This window comes from Canis aureus, unplaced genomic scaffold (assembly GCF_053574225.1).
Source record: "Canis aureus isolate CA01 unplaced genomic scaffold, VMU_Caureus_v.1.0 ptg000087l_RagTag, whole genome shotgun sequence".
Classification (NCBI taxonomy): domain Eukaryota; kingdom Metazoa; phylum Chordata; class Mammalia; order Carnivora; family Canidae; genus Canis; species Canis aureus.
The window spans coordinates 205,308-229,058 of NW_027554428.1; the positions used below are offsets into that span (position 1 = coordinate 205,308).

The 23,751-nt window shown below is 39.1% G+C and overlaps 1 protein-coding gene across 6 annotated transcripts in view; it reads right to left on the reverse strand.

The window, feature by feature from the left end:
- The window catches only part of LOC144309582 (cullin-4B-like), a 72,868-nt gene that overhangs the window by 6,462 nt on the left and 42,655 nt on the right, over nucleotides 1-23,751 (reverse strand). For 4 of the 6 annotated variants that reach the window (XM_077890667.1, XM_077890663.1, XM_077890665.1 and 1 more), the window contains 5 exons: nucleotides 23,451-23,555; nucleotides 22,615-22,725; nucleotides 4,867-4,952; nucleotides 4,601-4,708; nucleotides 3,648-3,761 (listed from right to left, as the gene is read on the reverse strand). In XM_077890667.1, coding sequence (XP_077746793.1) covers nucleotides 3,648-3,761; nucleotides 4,601-4,708; nucleotides 4,867-4,952; nucleotides 22,615-22,725; nucleotides 23,451-23,555 — 524 coding nt within the window. The remainder of the gene's footprint in view (nucleotides 1-3,647; nucleotides 3,762-4,600; nucleotides 4,709-4,866; nucleotides 4,953-22,614; nucleotides 22,726-23,450; nucleotides 23,556-23,751) is intronic. The other 2 variants (XM_077890668.1, XM_077890666.1) reach the window with 1 other exon arrangement.

Genomic DNA, 23,751 nt, shown 5'->3' on the forward strand with positions numbered 1-23,751 from the left:
ACAAAACCAAAAAAAAAAAAAAAAAAAAAACACAACAAAGAAAGGTCTTAAAATTTTTACTGGGAAACAAGTAACACTTCTGAAAATATGTACTTGCAGAATTTTTAATTTAAAATAGATGTCACGAAATCCCTGGGTGGCTCAGTGGTTGAGCGCCTGCCTTCGGCCCAGGGCATGATCTTGGAGTTCTGGGATTGAGTCCCACATCAGGCTCCCTGCATGGAGCCTGCTTCTCCCTCTGCCTGTGTCTCTGCCTCGCTCTCTGTGTCTCTCATGAATAAATAAATAAAATCTTTAAAGAAAATACGTGTCACATTCAGGTGGGATGCAGGATTTTTACAGCCTGAAATTATTCAGTGTGCTAATATGTGTCATAATACACTTTCCAAACCCGTAAGCTGCAACATATCAACCTTGAACACTAATACAATATAAAGACTTTGGAAGATGATTATGTGCCAATGGAACATTGTCAAGCATAATAAATGTATCAGTTTGGTGGGAGGTGCTGATCAAGGGAGACTTTGTGACTTCTGTTCAATTTTTCATTAAATCTTACACTGCTGGATTGAAGAGAATGCATGTATAGTTTAATTTCAAATCATTTTAATGAAAAAAGGAGTTATGAAAATATTATAATTTCTCAAATAATGAGAGTCCAACCAGCAAGAAGACTGGTCCTATCTAACTCAATCTGGTATTATCAGCATATAGAATAATTCAGGAAAATATCACAGTCTTTCTTGATTCCCTTTTCCAATTGTATTACAAATGTTAGTGTCACTAATAATTAGCGGTGTTTTCTTTCCTAAGTGAAGGACTTTGAACTGTTAAGAAGATTCACCATAGAAAGCAATTAAAATTTGACTTTTCATTTATTAATTAATATAGATGCTCATGATGAATCCAGAAGAGTAAAATGAAGTGAAAATTGCACATTAGAAATCTCTAATATTAGTGAAATTAGTAAAAATCAGTAAAACGAATTGTATTGTATGTTTGCAGCATGATAGAAGACAAAATGGTTGGAGGCAAATTCTTTATCTTTTCAGGCTTCCTGAAGTGAAAGAAGTATGATTAAGTTTGTCATTTTTAATCACATTTCTGTACTATTTTACTTGTTATCAGGTATACATTGAGTTTCCCATATGTATGTAAGAGCAAGCATAATAATGCATTCATACATATCATATAAAAATTAGTTGTAATTATTCATCCTCTTGTGTAAGTTCTTTCAATAATATTAAATATTCAGATGTAACCTGAGAATTTACATCATCTAGGTCCAACTTTACCTTGGGAAATCAAGTGTATCTTATATTACCCTGAGACCCTTAAGGGTCTAACTATTATCACTCCTGAAATGTAAACATGGTTTACATTTTCCTAGGTTCAAATCAAATGTGAGTTATTGCTTTTCAGCATGGCCTTTCCCAAACTGGCAGAGACAGAATTAAAGACAAAATCTCTCATCATCTCTTAATACTTTGATCACTGAGCCACCATACTCAATTTATACACTTAAGGAATAGATTCAGTCTTCTTTGAAGGTAGAGAGAAACATGTTGGAGATATTTATCTATGGATTGTCAATGCCTGGGGCTTCTATGAAAAGAATAAAGTGTCACACAGTGAAGTGCTCTGGAGGATATATAAACTTCTTGTGGCTGCTATAAGACTTACCGCAAACAGTGGCGCAAAGTGAAACAAGTATATATTCTATCACAGTTCTGAAGGTCCGGAATTCACATGAGTATCACTGGGTAAGAATCAATGTGTGGCAGGGTTATACTCTCTTCAGGGAGTTTACAGTATCCTCCAGCCATTTTCACAATACCATTCCTCTCTCTGTCTCTTTCTCTCCGTTTGTGTGTGTGTGTGTGTGTGTGTGTGTGTGTGTGTGCGCGCGCGTGCACATGCATGTGTGTGTGTCTTGGGAAGGGGGTGAGGGAGAATGGTGTGTGAGTTTGTATGTAACCTTTGGTATGGCATTTAGGGCCCATTCAGATAATCCAGGAGGACTTTCTGGATTACGGATTAAGACTTTACCTCAAGGTCTTTCATCACATCTGCAAAGACCTTTTTCTTCTTTTCATATAAAGAAATGTTACAGTTCCAGAGAATAATAAGATATTATCTTGGGGACCCAATCTTCAACCTACCACCGGGGCAAGAGTTAAAAGTACTGATAAGAAAAGAGAGCCAGCTAATTGCTGTGTCATTATCTCAGAAGTTCAGGCAATGAATGGCATTAAACACACAAGGCAATTAATTGCCTATTTTATCCCAAATCAATTCCTAAGTCCCAGGCATCAAGAACTGATCTCTGAGAGCTCAGTCAACATTTTTCTTCTTTCCTTCATTTTTTTCATTGCATCAAAAAGTTAATGTGCTACACAATCCAAGGAGCTTTGGTGCTGGTCTTATTTTTTTCCTTTAATCCTAATAGTTTCAATAAAACACTCCACCCAACTATGTCAGAATAAATTTCACACTGTGCTGATTAAGTGCAAGCTTCCATCAGGCTTGTGAGGTCACAGTGGTAAATGGCCAGGGCTCTAATAATTACTGATAGTGATTTTGAACGATCAGAGAGCAAAGAGTGTGGTTTAATATCACAGAAATCCAAGAGTGGACAAAAAGGAAATTAAAATTAATGTTTTAAAAGTAATGTTTAAATAAGTAATGTTTTAAAAACTGATTTGGCATCACTTGCCAACAGGGAAATACAAATCAAAACCACCATGAGATTTGACCTCACACCAGTGAGGATGGGGAAAATTAACAAGGCAAGAAACAGCCAATGTTGGAGAGGATGTGGAGAAAGGGGAGCCCTCCTGCACTGTTGGTGGGAGTGTGAAATGGTGCAGCCACTCTGGAAAACTGTGTGGAGGTTCCTCAAAGAGTTAAAAATTGACCTGCCCTATGACCAGCAATCTTTACCCCAAAGATACAGATGCAATGAAACGCCAGGACACCTGCACCCCGATGTTTCTAGCAGCAATGTCCACAATAGCCAAACTGTTGAAGGAGCCTCGGTGTCCATCAAAAGATGAATGGATAAAGAAGATGTGGTTTATGTATACAATAGAATATTACTCAGCCATTAGAAAGGACAAATACCCACCATTTGCTTCAACGTGGATGGAACTGGAGGGTACTATGCTGAGTGAAGTAAGTCAATCGGAGAAGGACAAACATTATATGTTCTCATTCATTTGGGGAATATAAATAATAATGAAAGGGAATATAAGGGAAGGGAGAAGAAGTGCATGGGAAATATCAGGAAGGGAGACAGAACATAGAGACTCCTAACTCTGGGAAACGAACTAGGGGTGGTGGAAAGGGAGGAGGGCGGGGGGTGGGGGTGAATGGGTGACGGGCACTGAAGGGGGCACTTGACGGGATGATCACTGGGTGTTATTCTGCATGTTGGCAAATTGAACACCAATAAAAAATAAATTTATTATAAAAAAATAACTGATTTCTACAGAAATGATACATGCATCAGCATATTCAAAGTTCAAACACTTCATCATTAAATAAATGAACTTCCTTCATAAGAAAAATATGTATTAAAATATTCTTTATGAAGATAAAACTATTATTTAAAAGTAAAATGCTATCCTTAAAAATCACTTGCTTACCTTTTTAAATTCAGCTTTAAGAACACAGTGTCCAAGAGTTGACTGCCACTGAAGTTTCCGGCCACTGTGTTTGCTTAAGTAGAAATTTTTGAAATTTTCCTGAAGTCTTTCCATCTGGAGGAAAGAAGTAAAGCATCAGTATTGAAACTTATGCTAGCTATCGTACCAGTGGCAGCCCTAGAGTATTATATTTAAAATTGTATATCACCACCTCACACAGGACTATGTAAGAGACTTTTAGGGAAAGGACTGAGTGAGAAAAATGAGAGCTCTGAAAGTAGAAAACAAACCATTGTTATTTTCTTCTAGTTTATATGTGTTCAATAGCTTACATATGCTCTTACGGAAAATGACAAACATGGTAATATAATTATGAAAAATAAATCCATGTAGAAAGAAAGTAAAGATAATAGCAACTGAGTTGCCAACATTAATAAAAGGGGACCATTAAAAAGATGATGGGTAATTGATTTAGCAGAGAAGAGAAAGCTAAAACCAAAGCTGCATGCTGAAAATTGGTGGTACATGGACACGAATTTCCATGATTACTAAATGGAATGAGTAGAACAATGATGTGCTGAATCCTTTTTCCATCATATATTTACATGATACATGAATAAATAGTTATATTAAAACACTGTAAAGAAAATAGAAGCCAATACCAGTAAAAAGCACAGCCTGAAAGCAGAAGGAAGCCAGGATGATAGATTTAGAATCTCATCTGACTACATAATAACAACAAACTAGACTATTAAATTTCTTGAATACTGAACTGTTTAATCTGGTTGCCAGATTAAATCTCCATCCTAAAACCTGAAAAAATACCTTTCAAAATGGGCAACATTAAAGTGATACTTATATTAACATAAAAAATGGCACAGAAACTTAAAAGGTTACATTAAAACTTATCTGCTACGGGATATATTTATAGTCATAAACAACGAATTTCTTACCTCTGGGGGTAAATGGATCTCCTTAGGGATATAGGTCGGCCAAAAACTCGTCGTCAGAATATTCACAGTCAATTCAATGTTTCCTGGTATATTTTGGTTCTGCATATACTGTAAGAATAAAAGAATGCAATCAAATAAGAATTTAAAAACCCCTACATGGTTATAACTCTGTAATAGAAATTCATTACTAAAAACAACTTGATAAATTAATGATAAATTACTCACTAAAGATATACCCTGCATTCAAAATGAAATTAATTAAATACCTGTTTTAACTGAATCATGGTATCTTTGGAAAGCTCCATGTCTTTAAACATTCCTTGAAGTTTATTAGTGAAAGCAGTTCCACATTCTGTAAAATATTTTAAAACAATTATAGGTGACATTGAGGAATACTATAGATCGGGAACTCTGAGAGCCCAGCTCCCTGAAATATACACTGAGAAACCTTACAGAAGTATCAGAATTATACCTTACCAAAATTCTGAGAGATATTCGAAGGTTCTCATAAACCAACTGATTAACCAGTATAAAGGCAACATAAATTTAAGTATGCAGTATCTTACCTTACTATATTCTATCCAATTTCCTGTCAAAAAGAAATCTTGTGCATCACTGTTTATGGTTCCAATTGAATATCTGGTTCCCAAGAAACTGTATTTGTCTGGACTCAATTCAAGTCTCCCAGAGTAACTAACCCAGGACTCTATCAGAAAGTTCCCCAGAACATTCAAAGATAAATAAATAAGCTCTTCCAGCCTAAACAGAAGTAATGGTTTGGGGCAAAAAAAAAAAAAAAAAAAAAAAAAAAAAGACATGCCAAAAGACTGGGAACAGTAGTCATTTTCAGGAATAAAAAATTTGAGATAGGGGATCCCTGGGTGGCGCAGCAGTTTAGCGCCTGCCTTTGGCCCAGGGCGCGATCCTGGAGACCCGGGATCGAGTCCCACATCGGGCTCCCGGTGCATGGAGCCTGCTTCTCCCTCTGCCTGTGTCTCTGCCTCTGTCTCTCTCTCTCTCTCTCTCTCTCTCTGTGACTATCATAAATAAATAAAAATTAAAAAAAAAATTGAGATAGAGGCAAGATGGCAGAGGAGTAGGGGTCCTCAACTCACCTGGCCCAACCAACTTACCTAGATAACTTTCCAATCATCCTGAACACCTATGAACTCGACGTGAAATTTAAAGAGAGAATAGCCTGAATGCTACAAAGAGAAGGGTTTTCCCTTCTAGCAAGGTAGAAGGTGGAAAATAATAAAAGAAAAAATGATCAAGTTGGGGGGGGGTGGTATGTGTGAAGAGTCAGGCTAAAGCCAGGCAACAAAAGCCTCCAAGACAGGAAAGCCCAGCCTTGGAGAAGCAGGAAGTTTAAAATTCCACCCCTGATTCTTCCCAGAAGGAAAAGTGCTTAGCACGGAAATTGGGCAGAATGGCAAGAGGACCAGTGAAGCCTCCAGTTTTCTGAGTCACAATGAGAGAAGGGGCTCCGTGATGGTTCATTCTGGGAAAGTGCACCATAAACTGTGGACAAATCTCGGTAATGGGCTGGAGTGTTTGGCCAGCGGGGCATTTGGGAGAAGCCAGTGGATTAGGAGGGCAGCTCCAGACGGAGGTGTCTGTGCCCTGCTGCGTTTTCAGGAGCCCTGCCACTGGGACCACGATCCCAGCAGCACAGGGCCCCGGATCCCAAAGCACCACGATCCTGCACTCCCCTGGGACAGGCGAAAGCAGGGAGGGCACAGGACAGTGAGGACTTTCCTGAAACCTGGCCCCTGCAGGCTGTGAGATCATTGCACCCACGCCATCCCAGGAAGAATCCCAGGAAGACTGGGAGACTGCGGCAGTTAGTGCAGGGAGCTGACTCCAGAGCTGGAATTCTGGCCACCTCCCTTGTTGTTTTCCTCGTGCCTGGGGGGAAAGCACTGCCAGGGAACAGAGGTCTCACAGGGTAAACAGCTCCCACTGAGCCCTGCACCTGGCAGGGGGTGGGGCAGCTCCTCCAGGTGCACACACCTGAGAATCAGCACAGCAGGCATCTCCCCCAGATGACCAGCTGGAAGAAGAGATGGGAAGAGCAAGTTCTTGACCAAGAACTTGATTTCAATTTCTGGTCTCTGAACTCGAAATAATAATCTATGGTGAACGTAGGTCGTGGTTGATATTCTTGACTCAATCCACTCATACAGCCACTCTGCACTGGAAAAATGACTACAAAGAATAATTCACCACGGGAGAATCTGCCACAGAGTTACAGAGTTTGGATTACAATTCGAAGTCAGAAAGCCAATTCAGATGCACAATTATAAACTACTCGTAGTTCTTGAAAAAAGCATAAAGGATTCAAGAGACTCCATGACTGCAGAACTTGGATCTAATCAGCAAAATTAAAAATCAATGAAATGAGATGCAATCCAAACTGGAGGTCCAAACGACGAGGGTTAATGAGGTGGAAAAAAGAGTGAGAGACATAGAACACAAGCTGGTGGCAAGGAAGGAAGCTGAGGAAAAAAGAGAAAAACAAGTGAAAGACCATGAGGAAAGTGTAAGGAAAATAAATGACAGCCTCATTAGGAAAAATATACATATAATTGGGGTTCTAGAGAGCACCAACAGGGACAGAGGGCCAGAAAGCATATTTGAATAAATCATAGCTGAGAACTTCCCTAATTTGGGAGAGAAACAGGCATTCAGATCCAGGAGAGAGGGAGGTTCCCCCCAAAATCAATAAAAAACTTTCAACACCCTGACATTTAATAGTGAAACTTGCAAATTCCAAAGATAGAGAGAAAATCCTTAAATCAGCAATAGACAAGAGAATTCTAAGTTATATGGCAATAAATATTAGATTCACAGCATACCACTCCAAAGAGACTTGGAAGGAAAGGAAAGGGCTGGCAAGATATACACAGGGTACTAAATGAGAAGACCATGCAACCAAGAATATGTTATCCAGCAAGGCTCTCATTCAGAATAGAAGGAGAGAGAAAGAATTCTAAGATAGGCAAAAACTGAAAGATTATGTGACCACTGAACCAGCTCTGCAAGAAATATTAAGGGGAACCCTGTAAAAGAAAGAGAAAGCCCAAAGAAATAATCCACAAAAACAGGAATGGAATAGGTATTATGATGAAACTAAATTCTTATCTTTCAGTAGTTGCTCTTAAGGTGAATGGGCTAAATGATCCCATCAAAGGATGCAGGGTTTCAGAATGGAAAAAAGCAAGAAGACCCATCTATTTGCAGTCTACAAGAGACTCACTTGAGACCTAAGGACACCTCCAGCCTGAAAATGAAAGGTTGGAGAACCATGCAACATTCAAATGATCCTCAGAAGAAAGCCGGGGTAGCAATCCTTATATCAAATAAATTAAAGTTTATCCCAAAGCCTGTAGTAAGAGATGAAGAGGGACACCGTTTCATATTTAAAGAGTCTATCCAAAGGAAGACCTAACAGTCATGAAGAGTTATGCCCCTACTGTGGGAGCTAACAAGTACATTAATCAAGTAATAACCAAAAACTACATACTTAGATAATAATACACTAAATAGTAAGAGATATCAACATGGCACTTTCTGCAAATGACAGATATTCTAAGAACATCATCATCAAAGAAACAAGGGCTTTAAGGGCTTTAAAAGATATGCTGGACCAGATAGATTTCACAGATATATACAGAACTTACCATCCAAATGCAAATGAATATACATTCTTCTCAAGTGCACATGAAACTTTCTCCAGAACAGACCACACACTGGGTCACAAATCAGGTCTCAACCAATACCAAAAGACTGGGGTTGTCCCCTACATATTTGCAGAGCACAATGCTCTGAAACTAGAACTCAGTCACAAGAAGAACTCCGGAAGAAACTCAAGTATGTGGAGGTTAACGAGCATCCTACGAAAAGATGAAAGGGTCAACCAGGAAATTAGAGAAGAATTACAAAGATTCATGGAAACTAATGAAAATGAAGATACAATTGTTCAAAATCTTTGGGATACAGCAAAAGTAATCCAGCAAAAGTAATCCTAAGAGGGAAATATGTTGCAATATAAGCATCCTTCAAAAAATTGGAAAAACCCAAATACACAAGCTACCTTCCCACCTACAGGAACTGGAGAAAGAATAGCAAATAAAACCTACACCAAGCAGAAGAAGAGAGATAATAAAGATTTGAGCAGGACTCAATGAAACAGAGGCCAGAAAAACTGTAGAACAGATAGGCGAAACCAGGAGTTGGTTCTTTGAAAGAATTAATAAGACAGATAAACCATTAGCCACCCTTATTAAAAATAAAACAAAAGACAATTAATAAAATCATGAATGAGAAAGGAGAGATCACTACCAACACCAGGGAAACACAAATGATTTAAAAAACACAGTATGAGCAGCTATACACCAATAAATTAGGCAACCTAGAAGAAATGGATGCATTTCTGGAAAACCTAAATGACCAAAACTGGAACAAGAGGAAATAGAAAACTTGAACACGCCAATAACCAGCGAGGAAATTGAAGGAGTATCAAAAACCTCCCAAGACACAAAAGTCCAGGCAGGGCCAGATGGATTCCCAGGGGAATTCTATCAAACGTTTAAAGAAGAAATGATACCTATGCTACTAGAGCCGTTCAGAATGATAGAAAGGGACGGAATAGTTCCAAGCTCGTTTTATGAGGCCAGGATCACCTTAACTCCAAAACCAAAGACACCACAAAAAAAAAGAGAACTATAGACCAATATCCCAGATGAACATGATGCAAAAACTCTCAACAAGATACTAGCCAATAGGACTCAACAGAACATTAAGAAGATTATTCACCATGCCCAAGTGGGATTAATCCCTGGGATACAAGGCCGGTTCAACACCCATAAAACAATAAAAAAAATCAATCTATAGATCATATCAACAAGAGAAAAAACAAGAATAATATGATCCTCTCAACAGATGCAGAGAAAGCATTTGACAAAATACAGTACCCATTTCGGGAACAAAACGCTTCAGAGTATAGGGATAGAAGTAACATTCTCCAGCATCTTAAAAGTCATCTATGAAAAGCGCACAGCAAATATCATTCTCAATGGGGAAACACTGAGAGCCTTTCCCCTAATATCAGGAACAAGACAGGGATGTCCACTCTCACCACTGCTATCCAACACAATATTAGAAATCCTGGCCTCAGCAATCAGGCAACAAAAAGACATTAAAGGCATTCGAATTGGCAAAGAAGAAGTCAAACTCTCCCTCCTCCCAGATGACATGATACTACTGTACGTAGAAAACCCAAAAGACTCCACCCCAAGATTGCTAGAACTCATACGGCAATTTGGCAGTATGGCAGGATACAAAATCAATCCCCAGAAGTCAGTGGCATTTCTATACACTAACAATGAGACTGAAAGAAGAGAAATTAAGGAATCAATCCAATTGACAATTGCACCCAAAAACGTAAGATACCTAGGAATGAACCTAACCAAAGTGGTAAAGGATCGATACCCTAAAAGCTATAGAGCACTTCTGAAAGAAATTGAGGAAGACACAAAGAGATGGAAACACATTCCATGCTCATGGATTGGCAGAATTAATCCTGTGAAAACGTCAATGTATTACCCAGGGCAATTTACACGTTTAATGCAATCCCTATCAAAATACCATGGACTCTATTCAGAGAGTTAGAACAAATTATTTGAAGATTTGTGTGGAATCAGAAAAGACCCCCAATACCCAGGGGAATTTTAAAAAAGAAAACCATAGGTGGGGCCATCACAATGCCAGATTTCAGGTTGTACTACAAAGCTGTGGTCATCAAGACAGTGTGGTACTGGCACAACAAAAACAGACACATAGGTCAATGGAACAGAATAGAGAATCCAGAAGTGGATCCTCAACTTTATGGTCAACTGATATTCGATAAAGGAGGATAGATTATCCACTGGAAGAAAGACAGTGTCTTCAATAAATGGTGCTGGGAATATTGGACATCCACATGCAGAAGAATGAAACTAGACCACTCTCTTTCACCACACACAAAGATCAACTCAAAATGGATGAAAGATCCAAATGTGAGACAAGATTCCATCAAAATCGTAGAGGAGAACACAGGCAACACCCTTTTTGAATTCGGCCACAGTAACTTCTTACAAGATACACCTATGAAGGCAAAAGAAACAAAAGCAGAAATGAACTATTGGGACTTCATCAAGATAAGAAGCTTTGGCACAGCAAAGGATACAGCAACAAAACGAAAAGACAGCTGACAGAATGGGAGAAGATATTTGCAAATGACATATCAGATAAAGGGCTAGTTTCCAAGATCTATAAAGAACTTACTAAACTCAACACCATAGAAATAAACAACCCAATCATGAAATGGGCAAAAGACATGAACAGAAACCCCACAGAGAAAGACACAGACATGGCCAACACACACATGAGAAAACGCTCTGCATCACTTGCCATCAGGGAAATACAAATCAAAACCACCATGAGATACCACCTCACACCAGTGAGAATGGGGCAAATTAACAAGGCAGGAAACCACAAATGTCGGAGAGGATGTGGAGAAAGGGGAACCCTCTTACACTGTTGGTGGGAATGTGCAATGGTGCAGCCACTCTGGAAAACTGTGTGGAGGTTCCTCAAAGAGTTAAAAACAGACCTGCCCTTAAACCCAGCAATTGCACTGTTGGGGATTTACCCCAAAGATACAGATGCAATGACATGCCGGGACACCTGCACCCCGATGTTTCTAGCAGCAATGTCCACAACAGCCAAACTGTGGAAGGAGCCTCGTTGTCCATTGAAAGATGAATGGATAAAGAAGATGTGGTTTATGTATACAATGGAATATTACTCAGCCATTAGAAATGACAAATACACAGCATTTGCTTCAACGTGGATGGAACTGGAGGGTATTATGCTGAGTGCAATGAGTCAATCAGAGAAGGACAAACATTATATGTTCTCATTCATTTGGGGAATATAAATAATAGTGAAAGGGAATGGAAGGGAATGGGAGAAGAATTGGGTAGGAAATATCACAAAGGGAGACAGAACATAGGACTCCTAACTCTGGGAAATGAACTAGGGGTGGTGGAAGGGGAGGAGGGAGGGGGTGGGGGTGACTTAGTGGGGGGCACTGACAAGGGCACTTGATGGGATGAGCAATGGGTGTTATTCTGTATGTTGGCAAATTGAACACCAATAAAAAATAAATTTATTATTTAAAAAAAAAAGAAAATGCTCCACATCACCTGCCATCAGGGAAATACATACAAAAGCACAAGGAGGTACCACCTCACACCAGTGAGAATGGGAAAAAGTAACAACACAGGAAACCACAAATGTAGTGGAGGATGTGGAGAAAGGGGAACCCTCCTGCACTGTTGGTGGGAATGTGAACTGATGCCACCACTCTGGAAAACTGTGTGGAGGTTCCTCAAAGAGTTAAAAATAGATCTGCCCTACGACCCAGCAAGTGCACTGCTGAGGTTTTACCCCAAAGATACAGATCCAGTGAAACACCAGGACACCTGTACCCTGATGTTTATAACAGCAATGGCCACAATAGCCAAATGTGGAAGGAGTCCTGGTGTCCATCAAAAGATGAATGGATAAAGAAGATGTGGTTTACGTATACAATGGAATATTACTCAGTCGTCAGAAACAACAAATACCCACCATTTGCTTTGACGTGGATGGAACTGGAGGGTATTATGCTGAGTGAAAATAAGTCAATCGGAGAAGGACAAACATTATATGGTCTCATTCATTTGGGGAATATAAAAAATAGTGAAAGAGAATAAAGGGGAAAGGAGAAAAAATGAGTGGGAAATATCAGAAAGGGAGACAGAACCTGGGAGGCTCCTAACTCTGGGAAAGGAACAAGGGGTGGTGGAAAGGGAGGTGGGCGGGGTGTGGGGGTTCCTGTGTGATGCGTGGTGAGAGGGGCACTTGATGGGATGAGCACTGGGTATTATGCTATATGTTGGCAAATTGAACTCCGATAAAAAAAACAAGAATACATAACTCAGAAACGGGCCCTCAACTCTCGGGTCAACTAATATTTGACAAAGCAGAAAGGAATTTCCCCTGGAAAAAGGACAGTCCCTTCAATAAATGGTGCTTGGAAAATAGGACAGCCATGTGCAGAAGAATGAAACTAGACCATTCTCTTATACCATACACAAAGATTAACTCAAGGTGGATGAAAGATCTAAAAGGAGACCATCAAATCCATCAAAATCCTATAGGAGAACACAGGAAACACCCTTTCTGAACTTGCCCACAGCAAGTTCTTGCAAGATACCTCTATGAAGGCAAGGGAAACAAAAGCTAAATGAACTATTGGAACTTCATCAGGATAAAAAGCTTTTCCTCAGGAAAAGAACAATAAACTAAACTAAAAGACAACCTACAGAATGGGAGAAGATATTTGCAAATGACCTATCAGATAAAGGGCTGGTATCCAAGCCCTTATTAAACTCAGCAGCAAAGAAACAAATAATTCAATCATGAAATGGGCGAAAGACATGAACGAAATTTCACCAAGGCAGACATAGACATGGCCAGCAAGCACATGAGGAAATGCTCTGCATCGCTTGCCATCAGGGAAATACAAATCAAAACCACAACGCAGTACCACCTCACACCAGTGGGAATGGGGAAAATTAACAAGGCAGGAAACCACAAATGTTGGAGAAGATGTGGAGAAAGGAGAGCCCTCCTGCACTGTTGGTGGGAATGTGAGGTGATACAGCCACTCTGGAAAACTGTGTGGAGGTTCCTCGATGAGTGAAAAATAGAACTACCTCAGCAGCCATGGTGGCTCAGTGGTTTAGCACTGCCTTCACTTCAGGGTGTGATCCTGGAGTCCTGGGAACAAGTCCCAGGTCGGGCTTCCTGCATGGAGGCAGCTTCTCCGTCTACTTGTGTCTCTGCTTCTCTGTTTCTTTCATGAATAAAAAAAAAAAAAAAAAAAACGAATAGAACTACCCTCTGACCCAGCAATTGCACTACTGGGTATCCCAAAGATACAGATGCAGTGAAACAGCCGGACACCTGCACCCCAATGTTTGTAGCAGCAATGTCCACAATAGCCAAACTGTGGAAAGAGCCTCAGTGTCCGTCGAGGACAAGAATGGATAAAGAAGATGTGCTCTATGTATATAACGGAATATTCCTCAGCCATTAGAAACAACAAATAACCACCATTTGCTTCAACGTGGATAGAAATGGAGGGTGTTATGCTGAGTGCTTAATAATCTGAGAAGGACAAACATTGTATGGTCTCATTCTTACTGGGAACATAAAAAAACTGAAAGAGATTAAAGGGGAAAGGAGAGAAAATAAGTGGGAAGTATCAGTGAGGGTGACAGAACATGAGAGACTCCTAACTCTGGGAAAGAACAAGGGGTGGTGGAAGAGGAGGTGGGCAGGGGGATGGTGACTGGGTGACGGGCACTGATGGGGGCACTTGATGGGATGAGCACTGGTTATTTTATTAGATGTTGGCAAATCGAACTCCAATAAAAATATACAAAAATAATAATAAATAAAACAAGCCATCCCTGCAAGAAATATTAAAGTTGCCTCTTGGAGGGCAAAGCAGAAACAAAATGTTACATAAAACAAGGAAACACCAGAAAAAAGATATCCAGAACGGAGAAAACAAGCTATACAATGAGAATATACATTTTATATCAATAATGAATTTGAATGTAAGTAAACTAAATGCTTCTATCAAAATACACAGAGTGTTAAAATGATTAAAAAAAAAAACAAGATCCAACTGTAAACTGTCAATAAGAGACTTGTTTTAGAGCTAAAGACAGCTGCAGATTAAATGTTGGGGGCGGGGGTAAAAATATTTTTCATGCAAATGAAAGTCCAAAGAAAGCTGCAGTAGCCTTACTTCCCCTAGACAAACTAGACTTTATTTGTATGTTTTAAAGATTGATTGATTGATTTTTACCAACAGTGTGTGAGCAAGCAGAAGCAGGGGAAGTGGAAAGCAGAAGGAGAAGCTCTCCACAGAGCAGGGAGCACATGTGCGACTTCTAGGACCTGGAAATCACCACCTTAGCCAAAGGCAGATGTTTAATTCCCTGAGCCACTAACGGTTCCCCCAAACTAGACTTTAAACCAAAGACTGTATTAACAGATGAGGAAGGGCACTATACCAAAATAAAGAGGTCTATCCAACAAAAAGATCTAAAGATTGTAATCATTTATGTCTTCAATGTGGCATGTTAATACATAAAAACATGTTAATATATAATACAATAAATGATTACCATAAAGGTACTCATTAATAATAATACAATAGTAGTAAGGGACTTAAATACCCGACTTACAGCAATGTGGAAACAGCATAAGTTCACCTTGACTAATGGATAAAGATGATGTGAGATATATACATTAAATGGACTGTTAGTCATCAAAAATAATGAAATCTTACCTGTTGCAATGATAGAGAATATAGGGCTAGTCAAAACATGTCAGAGAAAAACAAATGACACGTAACTTCACCAACCGTGGGATTGAAGAAACGACACAGGAGGGCCTGGAATGCTGTGAATCCTCTTCTAAGTAGGAAGATTGCAGCAATACAGGCCTAGCTTAAGAAGTAAGCAAAACAGGGATGTCTAGGTGGCTCACCTAGATGCACCCAGCAATTGCACTACTGGGGATTTACCCCAAAGATAGAGATGCACTGAAAAACCAAGAAACCTGCACCCCAATGTTTATAGCAGCAATGCACTGAGCATCTGCCTTCGGCTCAGGGCGTGATCCTGGAGTCCCAGGATCGAGTCCTGCATCGTGCTCCCTGCACGGATCCTGCTTCTCCCTCTGCCTATGACTCTGATTCTCTCTCTCTCTGTGTGTGTGTGTGTGTGTGTGTGTGTCTCGTGAATACAGAAGTAAAATAAAAATAAATATATCCAAAAAAGAAGCAAGCAAAACATAAACCTTCAACCCAACAGGAAGAGAAATAGAAGAAAAAAGATAGTAAGAGGGAGGAAATAAGATCAGAGATGAAATAAATTGAATATTGATTAACAAGGTAACAGAAAAGATCAATGAGTTGGTTCTTTAAAAAATACCAACTGAGGGAAGAAGTAAAATAGCAGAGCAATAGGGGGACCCTAAGATTGCCTTATCCTTTGAACTCAGCTAGATAAGTAGCAAATCATTCCAAACGCAATCTGAATGCTGAGAAAACAAACTGCACTACTGGCGGGGGTGGGGGGGAAGGCCATACTATGAAAAATTAGGACATACAGAGATGAGATTCCAAAGAGAAAAGAATCACAGGAGCTACAGCAGAGAGCCTTGCTCTCAGAGAGAGGATAGAGAAAGAAACAGAAAAAAACAGGGGATACAGATTGCCCCAGAGAAACACTTCCACAAAACCAGGGGAAAATTAGAGCAGATGATTATCGACAGATTTTACAGGCAGGGGAGCAAAAAAGCTGAAGGTTTAGAAGACCACAGCATGTTCCATCGCATATTTCACATCTTCTTAATCCATCTGTTCATGGGCAGCTTAGCTCTTTCCACTGTTTGGCTACTGTGGACACTGGGGTACATATGCCTTCACAAATCACTATTTCTTGTATCCTTTGGAATAAATACCTAATAGTGCAATTGCTGAATACTTCTATTTGTAACGTTTTGAGAAACCTCTATAATGTCTTCCACAATGGTGCACCACTTTGCATTCCCACCAACAGATTCTCCTTTCTCTGCATCCTCACCAACATCCATTGTTTGCTGACTTGTTTATTTTAACCATTCTGACTGGTGTGAGGTGGGATCTCATTGCGGTTTTGATTCGTATTTCCTTGATGGCATGTGATGTGGAGCATTTTCTCATTTGTCTGTTAGCTATCTGGATGTCTTCTCTGGAGACATGTCTTCATGTCTGTTCACATCTTCTGCCCATTTCCTAACTGGATTTTGTATTTTGGGGGTATTGATTTTGAGGAGTTATTTATAAACTCTGGATACTAGCCCTTATTCTGTTATTTCTGGATATCTTCTCCATTCTGTAAGTTGCCTTTTAGTTTTGCTGATCATTTCTTTTCCTGTCCAAAAGCTTTTTATCCTGATGAAGTGCCAATAGTACATTTTTGCTTTTGTTTCTCTTGCCTCTGGAGACCGTTCTAGCAGGAAGTTGCTGTGGGGGAGGTCAAAGCGGTTGCTGATCGTGTTTTCTTCTACGATGCTGATGGATGCCGGTCTCACATTTAGGTCTTTCCACCCTTTTTGAATTTCTATTTGTGTATTATATAAAAAGGGGTCCAGCTTCCTTCTTATACGTGTGACTGTCCAATTTCCCCAACATCATTTGTTGAACAGAAGTCTTTTTCTCCATTGGATTTTCTCTCCTGCTTTTTTGAAGATTACTTAAGCACAGATTTGAGGTCCATTTCTAAGTACTCTATTTTATGATCTATGTGTCTGTTTTTATGCCAGTAGCATACTGTCTTGATGATCACAACTTTAACACACAGTTTGAAGTCTGGGATTGTGATGTCTCCTGCTTTGTTTTTCCTTTTTCAATGTTCCTTTGGCAATTCACAGGGTACTTTCTGGTTCCATACAAACTTTAGGAGTGTTTGTTCTGGGTCTGTGAAAAATGCTGGTGAGGTTCTAATAGAGTTTGCCTTCCATGTGTACATGGCTACAGCCAGTCACTTAGACACATGTTAACAATATCTGTTCTTCCAATCCATGAGGAAGGAATGTGCTTCCATTTTTTCATGTCTTTCTCAATTGCTTTCATTAGTGTTTTATACTTTTCAGAATCCTGATCTTGACCCTCTTTGGCTAGGTATATTCCTAGGCAGAGCACATGGTTTCTGATGCAACTGGAAATGGGATCAACTCCTTGAATTCATTTTATTGTTGTTGTGCAGACTTTTGTAGTTGAGTTTGTATCCAGCACCTGTGCTGAATTCCTTTCTCAATTCTAGCAATGTTTTTGGTGAAGTCTTTTGGGTTTTCTATATAGCATCATGTTATCTGAAAACAGTGAAAGTCTGACTTCTTTGCCAATGTGAGTGCTTGCCTTTTATTTCCCTTTGCTGTCTGATTGGGTTTTTAAATATATTTTTTATTGGAGTTCGATTTTCCAACATCTAGTATAACACCCAGTGCGCATCCCATCAAGTGCCCCCATCAGTGCCTATCACCCAGTCACCCCATGTCCTTCCCCACTTCCCCTTCCAACCCCTTGTCCTTTCCCAGAGTTAGAGGAGTCTCTCGTGTTCTGTCACCCTCACTGATATTTCCTATTCATTTTCTCTCCTTTCCCCTTTAATCTCTTTCACTATTTTCTATATTCCCTGTATGAATGAGACCATACAATGTTTGTCCTTCTCCGAATGGCTTATTCACTCAGCAAAATACCATCCAGTTCCACCCACGTTTTGAAGCAAATGGGTATTTGTTGTTTCTAATGGCTGGGGAATATTCCATTGTATACATAGACCACATCTTCTTTATCCATTCATCTTTTGATTGACAACAAGGCTCTTTCCACAGTTTGGCTATTGTGGACATTGCTGCTATAAACATTGGGGTGCATGTTTTTCACTGCATCTGGGGTAAATCCCCAGCAGTGCAATTGTTGGGTCATAGGGCAGGTCTGTCTTTAACTCTTTGAGGAACCTCCACACAGTTTTCCAAAGTGACTGTACCAGTTCACATTTCCACCAGCAGTGCAGGAGAGATCCCCTTTCTCCACATCCTCTCCAACACTTGTGGTTTCCTGTCTTGTTAATTTTCGCCATTCTCACTGGTGTGAGGTGGTATCTCATTGTGGTTTTGATTTGTATTTCCCTGATGGCAGGTGATGTGGAGCATTTTCTCATGTGCTTGTTGGCCACGTGTAGGTTTTCTATGAAGAAATAAATGTTCATGCCTTCTGCTCTTTTCATGACTGGATTGTTTGTTTCTTCGCCATCGAGTTTAGTAAGTTCTTTATAGATCTTAGATACTAGCCCTTTATCTGATACGTTATTTGCAAATATCTTCTCCCTTTCTGTAGGTTGTCCTTTAGTTTTGTGTGTTGTTTCTTTGGCTGTGCAGAAGCTTTTTATCTTGATGAAGTCTCAATAATTCATTTTTGCTTTTGTTTCTCTTGCCTTCATGGATGTATCTTGCAAGAAGTTGCTGTGGTCGAGTTCAAAAAGGGTTTTGCCTGCGTTCTCCTCTAGGATTCTGATGGAATCTTGTCTCACATTTAGATCTTTCATCCATTTTGAGTTGATCTTTGTGTAGGGTGTAAGAGAGTGGTCTAGTTTCATTCTTCTGCACATGGCTGTCCAATTTTCCCAGCACCATTTATTGAAGAGACTGTCCTCTTTCCAGTGGATATTCTTTCCAGCTTTGTCAAATATTAGTTGACCATGGAGTTGAGGGGCCTTTTCTGGGTTCTCCATTTGATTCCCCTGATATGTGTTGTTGTCTGATTGTTGAGGCTAAGAACTTCCCTTACTATGTTAAACAACACTGCAGAGAGTGGGCATCCCTGTGATGTGTCTGTCCTTTTCCTTAGCACAAAAGGTCTGTTTTCCCCACTAAGGATGATATTACTTGTGGGTCTTTCATATATGGCCTTTATGATGTTGAGGTATGTTCCCTCTATCCCTACATTGTTGAAGGCTTTTATCAAGAAAGGATGTTGTTTTACCTAATGTTTTTTCTGTATCAGTTGAGAGGATCATAAGGTTCTTGTCCTTTCTTTTATTAATGTGCTGTACCGTGTTGATTGATTTGCAGATGCTGAACCATCCTGGTAGCCCAGGAATAAATCCCACTTGGTCATGGTAAGTAATACTTTAAATGTAACCATTTCATCTGATTAGTTACTACCTTGTGAGAATTTCTGCATCATTAGGGATACTGGTCTATAATTCTCTGGTAATGGCTTTTTTATGTACCATAAACTTTGAGCCAGTGCCCTGTCCTAAGAGTAAATGGAGGTCCACACTGTGCCAGATCCCTAAATTTGGAGTTATAAAACTCAGGCCCACACTTGAGATAAAACACAGGAAGAAAATGCTGCCTGACAGGTATATAGCTATGGCATAGAGTGAAGGCAAGAATCTGATGGAAATCTGGGACACAAGAGGGAAGAATGTTTGCTTTTCTCTAAGGGATGAGGAGTGGCAGGTAACATCTGCTCCAGGGATGAGAGAGTGGGGTGACACCATTTCCCTTACCCATCAATACTGATCTACTCTCTTGAGCAATACAGCACTCCAGTGGAGGATGGATCCACTTACAAGCCCCACCACCATGTGCTCTGCAGTTTCATTTTTCCTCAGATTGTCTGCATGAGAACCAACAAGGCAAGACCTCAAACAGAAGATGAGAAAAAAAAACCCTTACAAGGACCAAGACTACTGATCACAGACTGCTGCAAGGGGTCAACTCTATTGGAAATAAGATCTAGCCTCTTTTAACAACCAGACCAAAACTCACCTCTTAAGACTGCCACACACTGGACAAGGTCCAAATACTCCCCACTGTAGGTGAAGAGAAATTCTGCGAAGGACTGACCTGAAGGTAGGGGCAGCCAATACACAACAGCACGGTACACATTATGAAACATTTCCTAAAGCATGAAGTCTAAGATAGTATAAGACTCTTCTTAACATAGTACTATTAATTATTAATGGATTATTACTACTATTAAGTTAATATATCACGATAACTTTCAGTACTAAGAATGTAACAGACTTCCACACACACACACACACACACACACACACACACACACAAACACGGAGTGGCCTAGACAAAATGGCAAGATGGAGGATTTCACACCAAAGGAAAGAACAGTAAGACTCCACAGCCAGGGATCTAATCAAAACATGTGTGAGTAACATGCCTGAGCAAGAATTTAAAACAATCATAAGGGTACTAGCTGGGCTTGAGAAAAGCATGGAAGACACCAGAGAGTCCCTTCCTAGAGAGATAAAACAATGAAAACAAAAGGTTTAACTTTAAAATGATACCACCAAGATCCATTTCATAGAGGAGTCCCAGAAGAAAAAGAGTGGAAAAGGGGCAGAATATTAATTTCATCAGGCAACCTCAGTGGCTCAGTGGTTTGGTGCCGCCTTCAGCCCAGGGTGTGATCCTGGAGATCCGGGATGGAGCCGGATTCTCTCCCTTTTCTCTTCTCCCCCTCTTCCCCTTTCCCTCTCATGATTAAATAAATAAAATCTTTAAAAAAATATTAATTTCATCAATGTACAGCTGAGAACTGCCCTAACCTGGGTAATGAAACAGACATCCAAATCCAGGAAGCACAGAGAAATCCCATCAAATTCAACAAACAATGTACAACACCAACACTTTTTATAGTAAACTTTGCAAAATACAGAGATAATCCAGAAGCAAAAGGGAAAAGAAATACCTAACCGATAAGGCAAGACACTGAAAAAATCAGGTTTGCAGTAGATCTCTCCACAGAAATATTACAGACCAGAAGAAAGTGGCAAATACACACAACATACTAAAGGTGGAAAAACGCAAGTTTTCCCACAACACTGTCATTCAGAATAAAAGTAGAGATAAAGAGTTTTCCAGGAAAAAAAAAAAAAAAAAAAAACGATAGGAGTTCATAACCACTAAACCAACCCTGCAAGAAATTCACAGGGGAATCCTTGAGTGGAGAAAAAAAAAGCCAAAACAAGAAAGAATATCATTAGAAACACCAAATCCACAGGTAACAAAAGGGCACTAAATTCGTATCTATCAATAATCATTCAGAATCTAAGTAGGCTAAATATTTCAATCAAAAGACATAAGATGTCACAATGGATTAAAAAAGAAAAATAAGACCCATCTATATGGCGCCTACAAGAGAGTCATTTTAGATCCAAAGACACCTGCAGATTAAAAGGAAGGAATTTAATGGTTTTCAAAAGGAAGCTAAAGTACTCATCTTTTCCATCAGGCAAACTGGATTTTAAAACAAAAACTGACAGATGAAGAATGGTAGTACATCTTAAGTATCCATGAAGAGGATCTAACAATTGCAAATATTTTTGTGTTCAACATGGGAACAGCCACATATACAAATCAGTTAATCACAAACATAAACTTAATGACTGATAATAATACAATAATAATAATACAGTAGGGGACTTTATATCCCACTCACAATGGACAGATCATCAAAGCAAGAGATCAACAAAGTCTGAGAGCTTTGAATTACACCTTGGACGGGATGTAGTCAACAGACATATTCAGAGCATTCCTATTGCAAGAGAATACACATTCTTCTCAGGTGCACATGGAATATTTTCAAGAATAGATCACATACTGGATCACAAATCGCCCCCGTTCAAGTACAAAAGTTTGAAATCATACCATATATATTTTCAGCCACAATGCTGTGAAACTTGGAGTCAACCACAAGAAAAAAATTGGAAAGATGACAAATACAAGGAGGGTAATGAACATCCTCCTAAATAATGAATGGGTTAACTCGATATTAAAGAAAAAATTGAAAAATACATAGAAACAAATGAAAATGAGAATATGAGAGTCCAAAACATCTGCAATGCAGCAAAGGCAGTCCTAAGAGGGAAGTAGATAGCAATTCAGGCCTGTCTTAAGAAAGAAGAAAAGTCTCAAATGCACAATCTCACCTTGCACCTAAAGGATTTAGAAAAAGAACAGCAAATAAAGCTTAAATCCAGCAGAAGGGAAATAGTAAATATTAGAGCAGAAATAAATGATACAGAAACAAGAGAAAAGGTAGAAAGGACAACAAAGTCAGAGCTGGTTCCTTAAAACAAGAAATGAAATTGATAAACTTCTAGCTAAACTTATCAAAAGAAAAGAGAAAGGACCTAAGTAAGTAAAATCATGAACGAAAAGGAGATCACGACCAACACTGAAAGGAAATCATTGTTCTCCATGCAGATTCATGAAACACAGAACCAAAAAAAAAAGACTAAAATAAACAATATACATGTCAAGATACACACCTTGTTTCAGTTTGGACAGCATTGATTTTTCTGCATCAACTGAAGCACTCTTACCAAGCAAGAGACGTCTGGCTAAATCTTTTTTGTAGAAGGCTTTGAAAACATCTTTTCCTGTTTTAAGGAAAAGCACCTGAATGTTAGACTTGGAAAATGCAAAATGATAATACCAGATACCAATGAAATGACATGCTATATCCAATAATATTTGAAAATCATGTAAATATTAACAGCAAGTGAAACTAAACGGTCACACGTTAATGTGATTATATGTATATAAAATATCTGAAAATACATACATCCACATCATGAACAGTCAAATTATTGGTTGCCAGAAACTGAAAGCAAGAAAGTAATGATGAATGACTGCTTAATTTGCAGGGAGTTAGTTTATGATTAAAAAGTTAAAAGCCAGGTAATTGTGATGGCTGCCCAACAATGTGAACATACTTACCATTACTAAATTGTAAACTGTTTTAACTTACCAGTTTTAGAACCATAAAAACTATTCAATTGCAATTTATGTTGGGATTTGCACATAATTCTTTAATTTCTTCTACAAATGCTATTATTGTTTTAAACACTATTTTTAAAAGAATTTATTTATTTGAGAGAGAGAGTAGGCATGAGAGATACAGCCAGAAAACACAAGCAGGGGGAGCAACAGGCAGAAGCAGAAGGAGAACCAGGCTCCCCATTCCAGCAAGGAGTCCAATGCAGGGCTCCATCCCAGGATCCTAGGATCATGACTTGAGCTGAAGGCAGACACTTAACTGACTGAGCCACCCAGGCGCCCTGTTCCAAACTTTTAAATACACATTTTAAACCAGTCTACTCACCATTAATGAACCTAAATAAAACTATTACTTTATCTAGTAATTCTTCAAGTTCTTCATCTGTAGCTTCTTTGTTACCTGCACGAAGTTTTGAATCCACATACTTTGCTAAAATGTAAAAAATAACTTTCTAAGTAATGCTACATTTTCAAATATATACTACAAACAAAAAAAAAATTTCCTTTCAAATAAGTATTTTCCTCCAGAGCAAGGCGCATTTTCATAAAACAGAAAACCAATAATTGAGCTGATGGACAGAGAAATGGAAGGAAAATACGAGAAATAAATATTTCTTCTAAGTGCT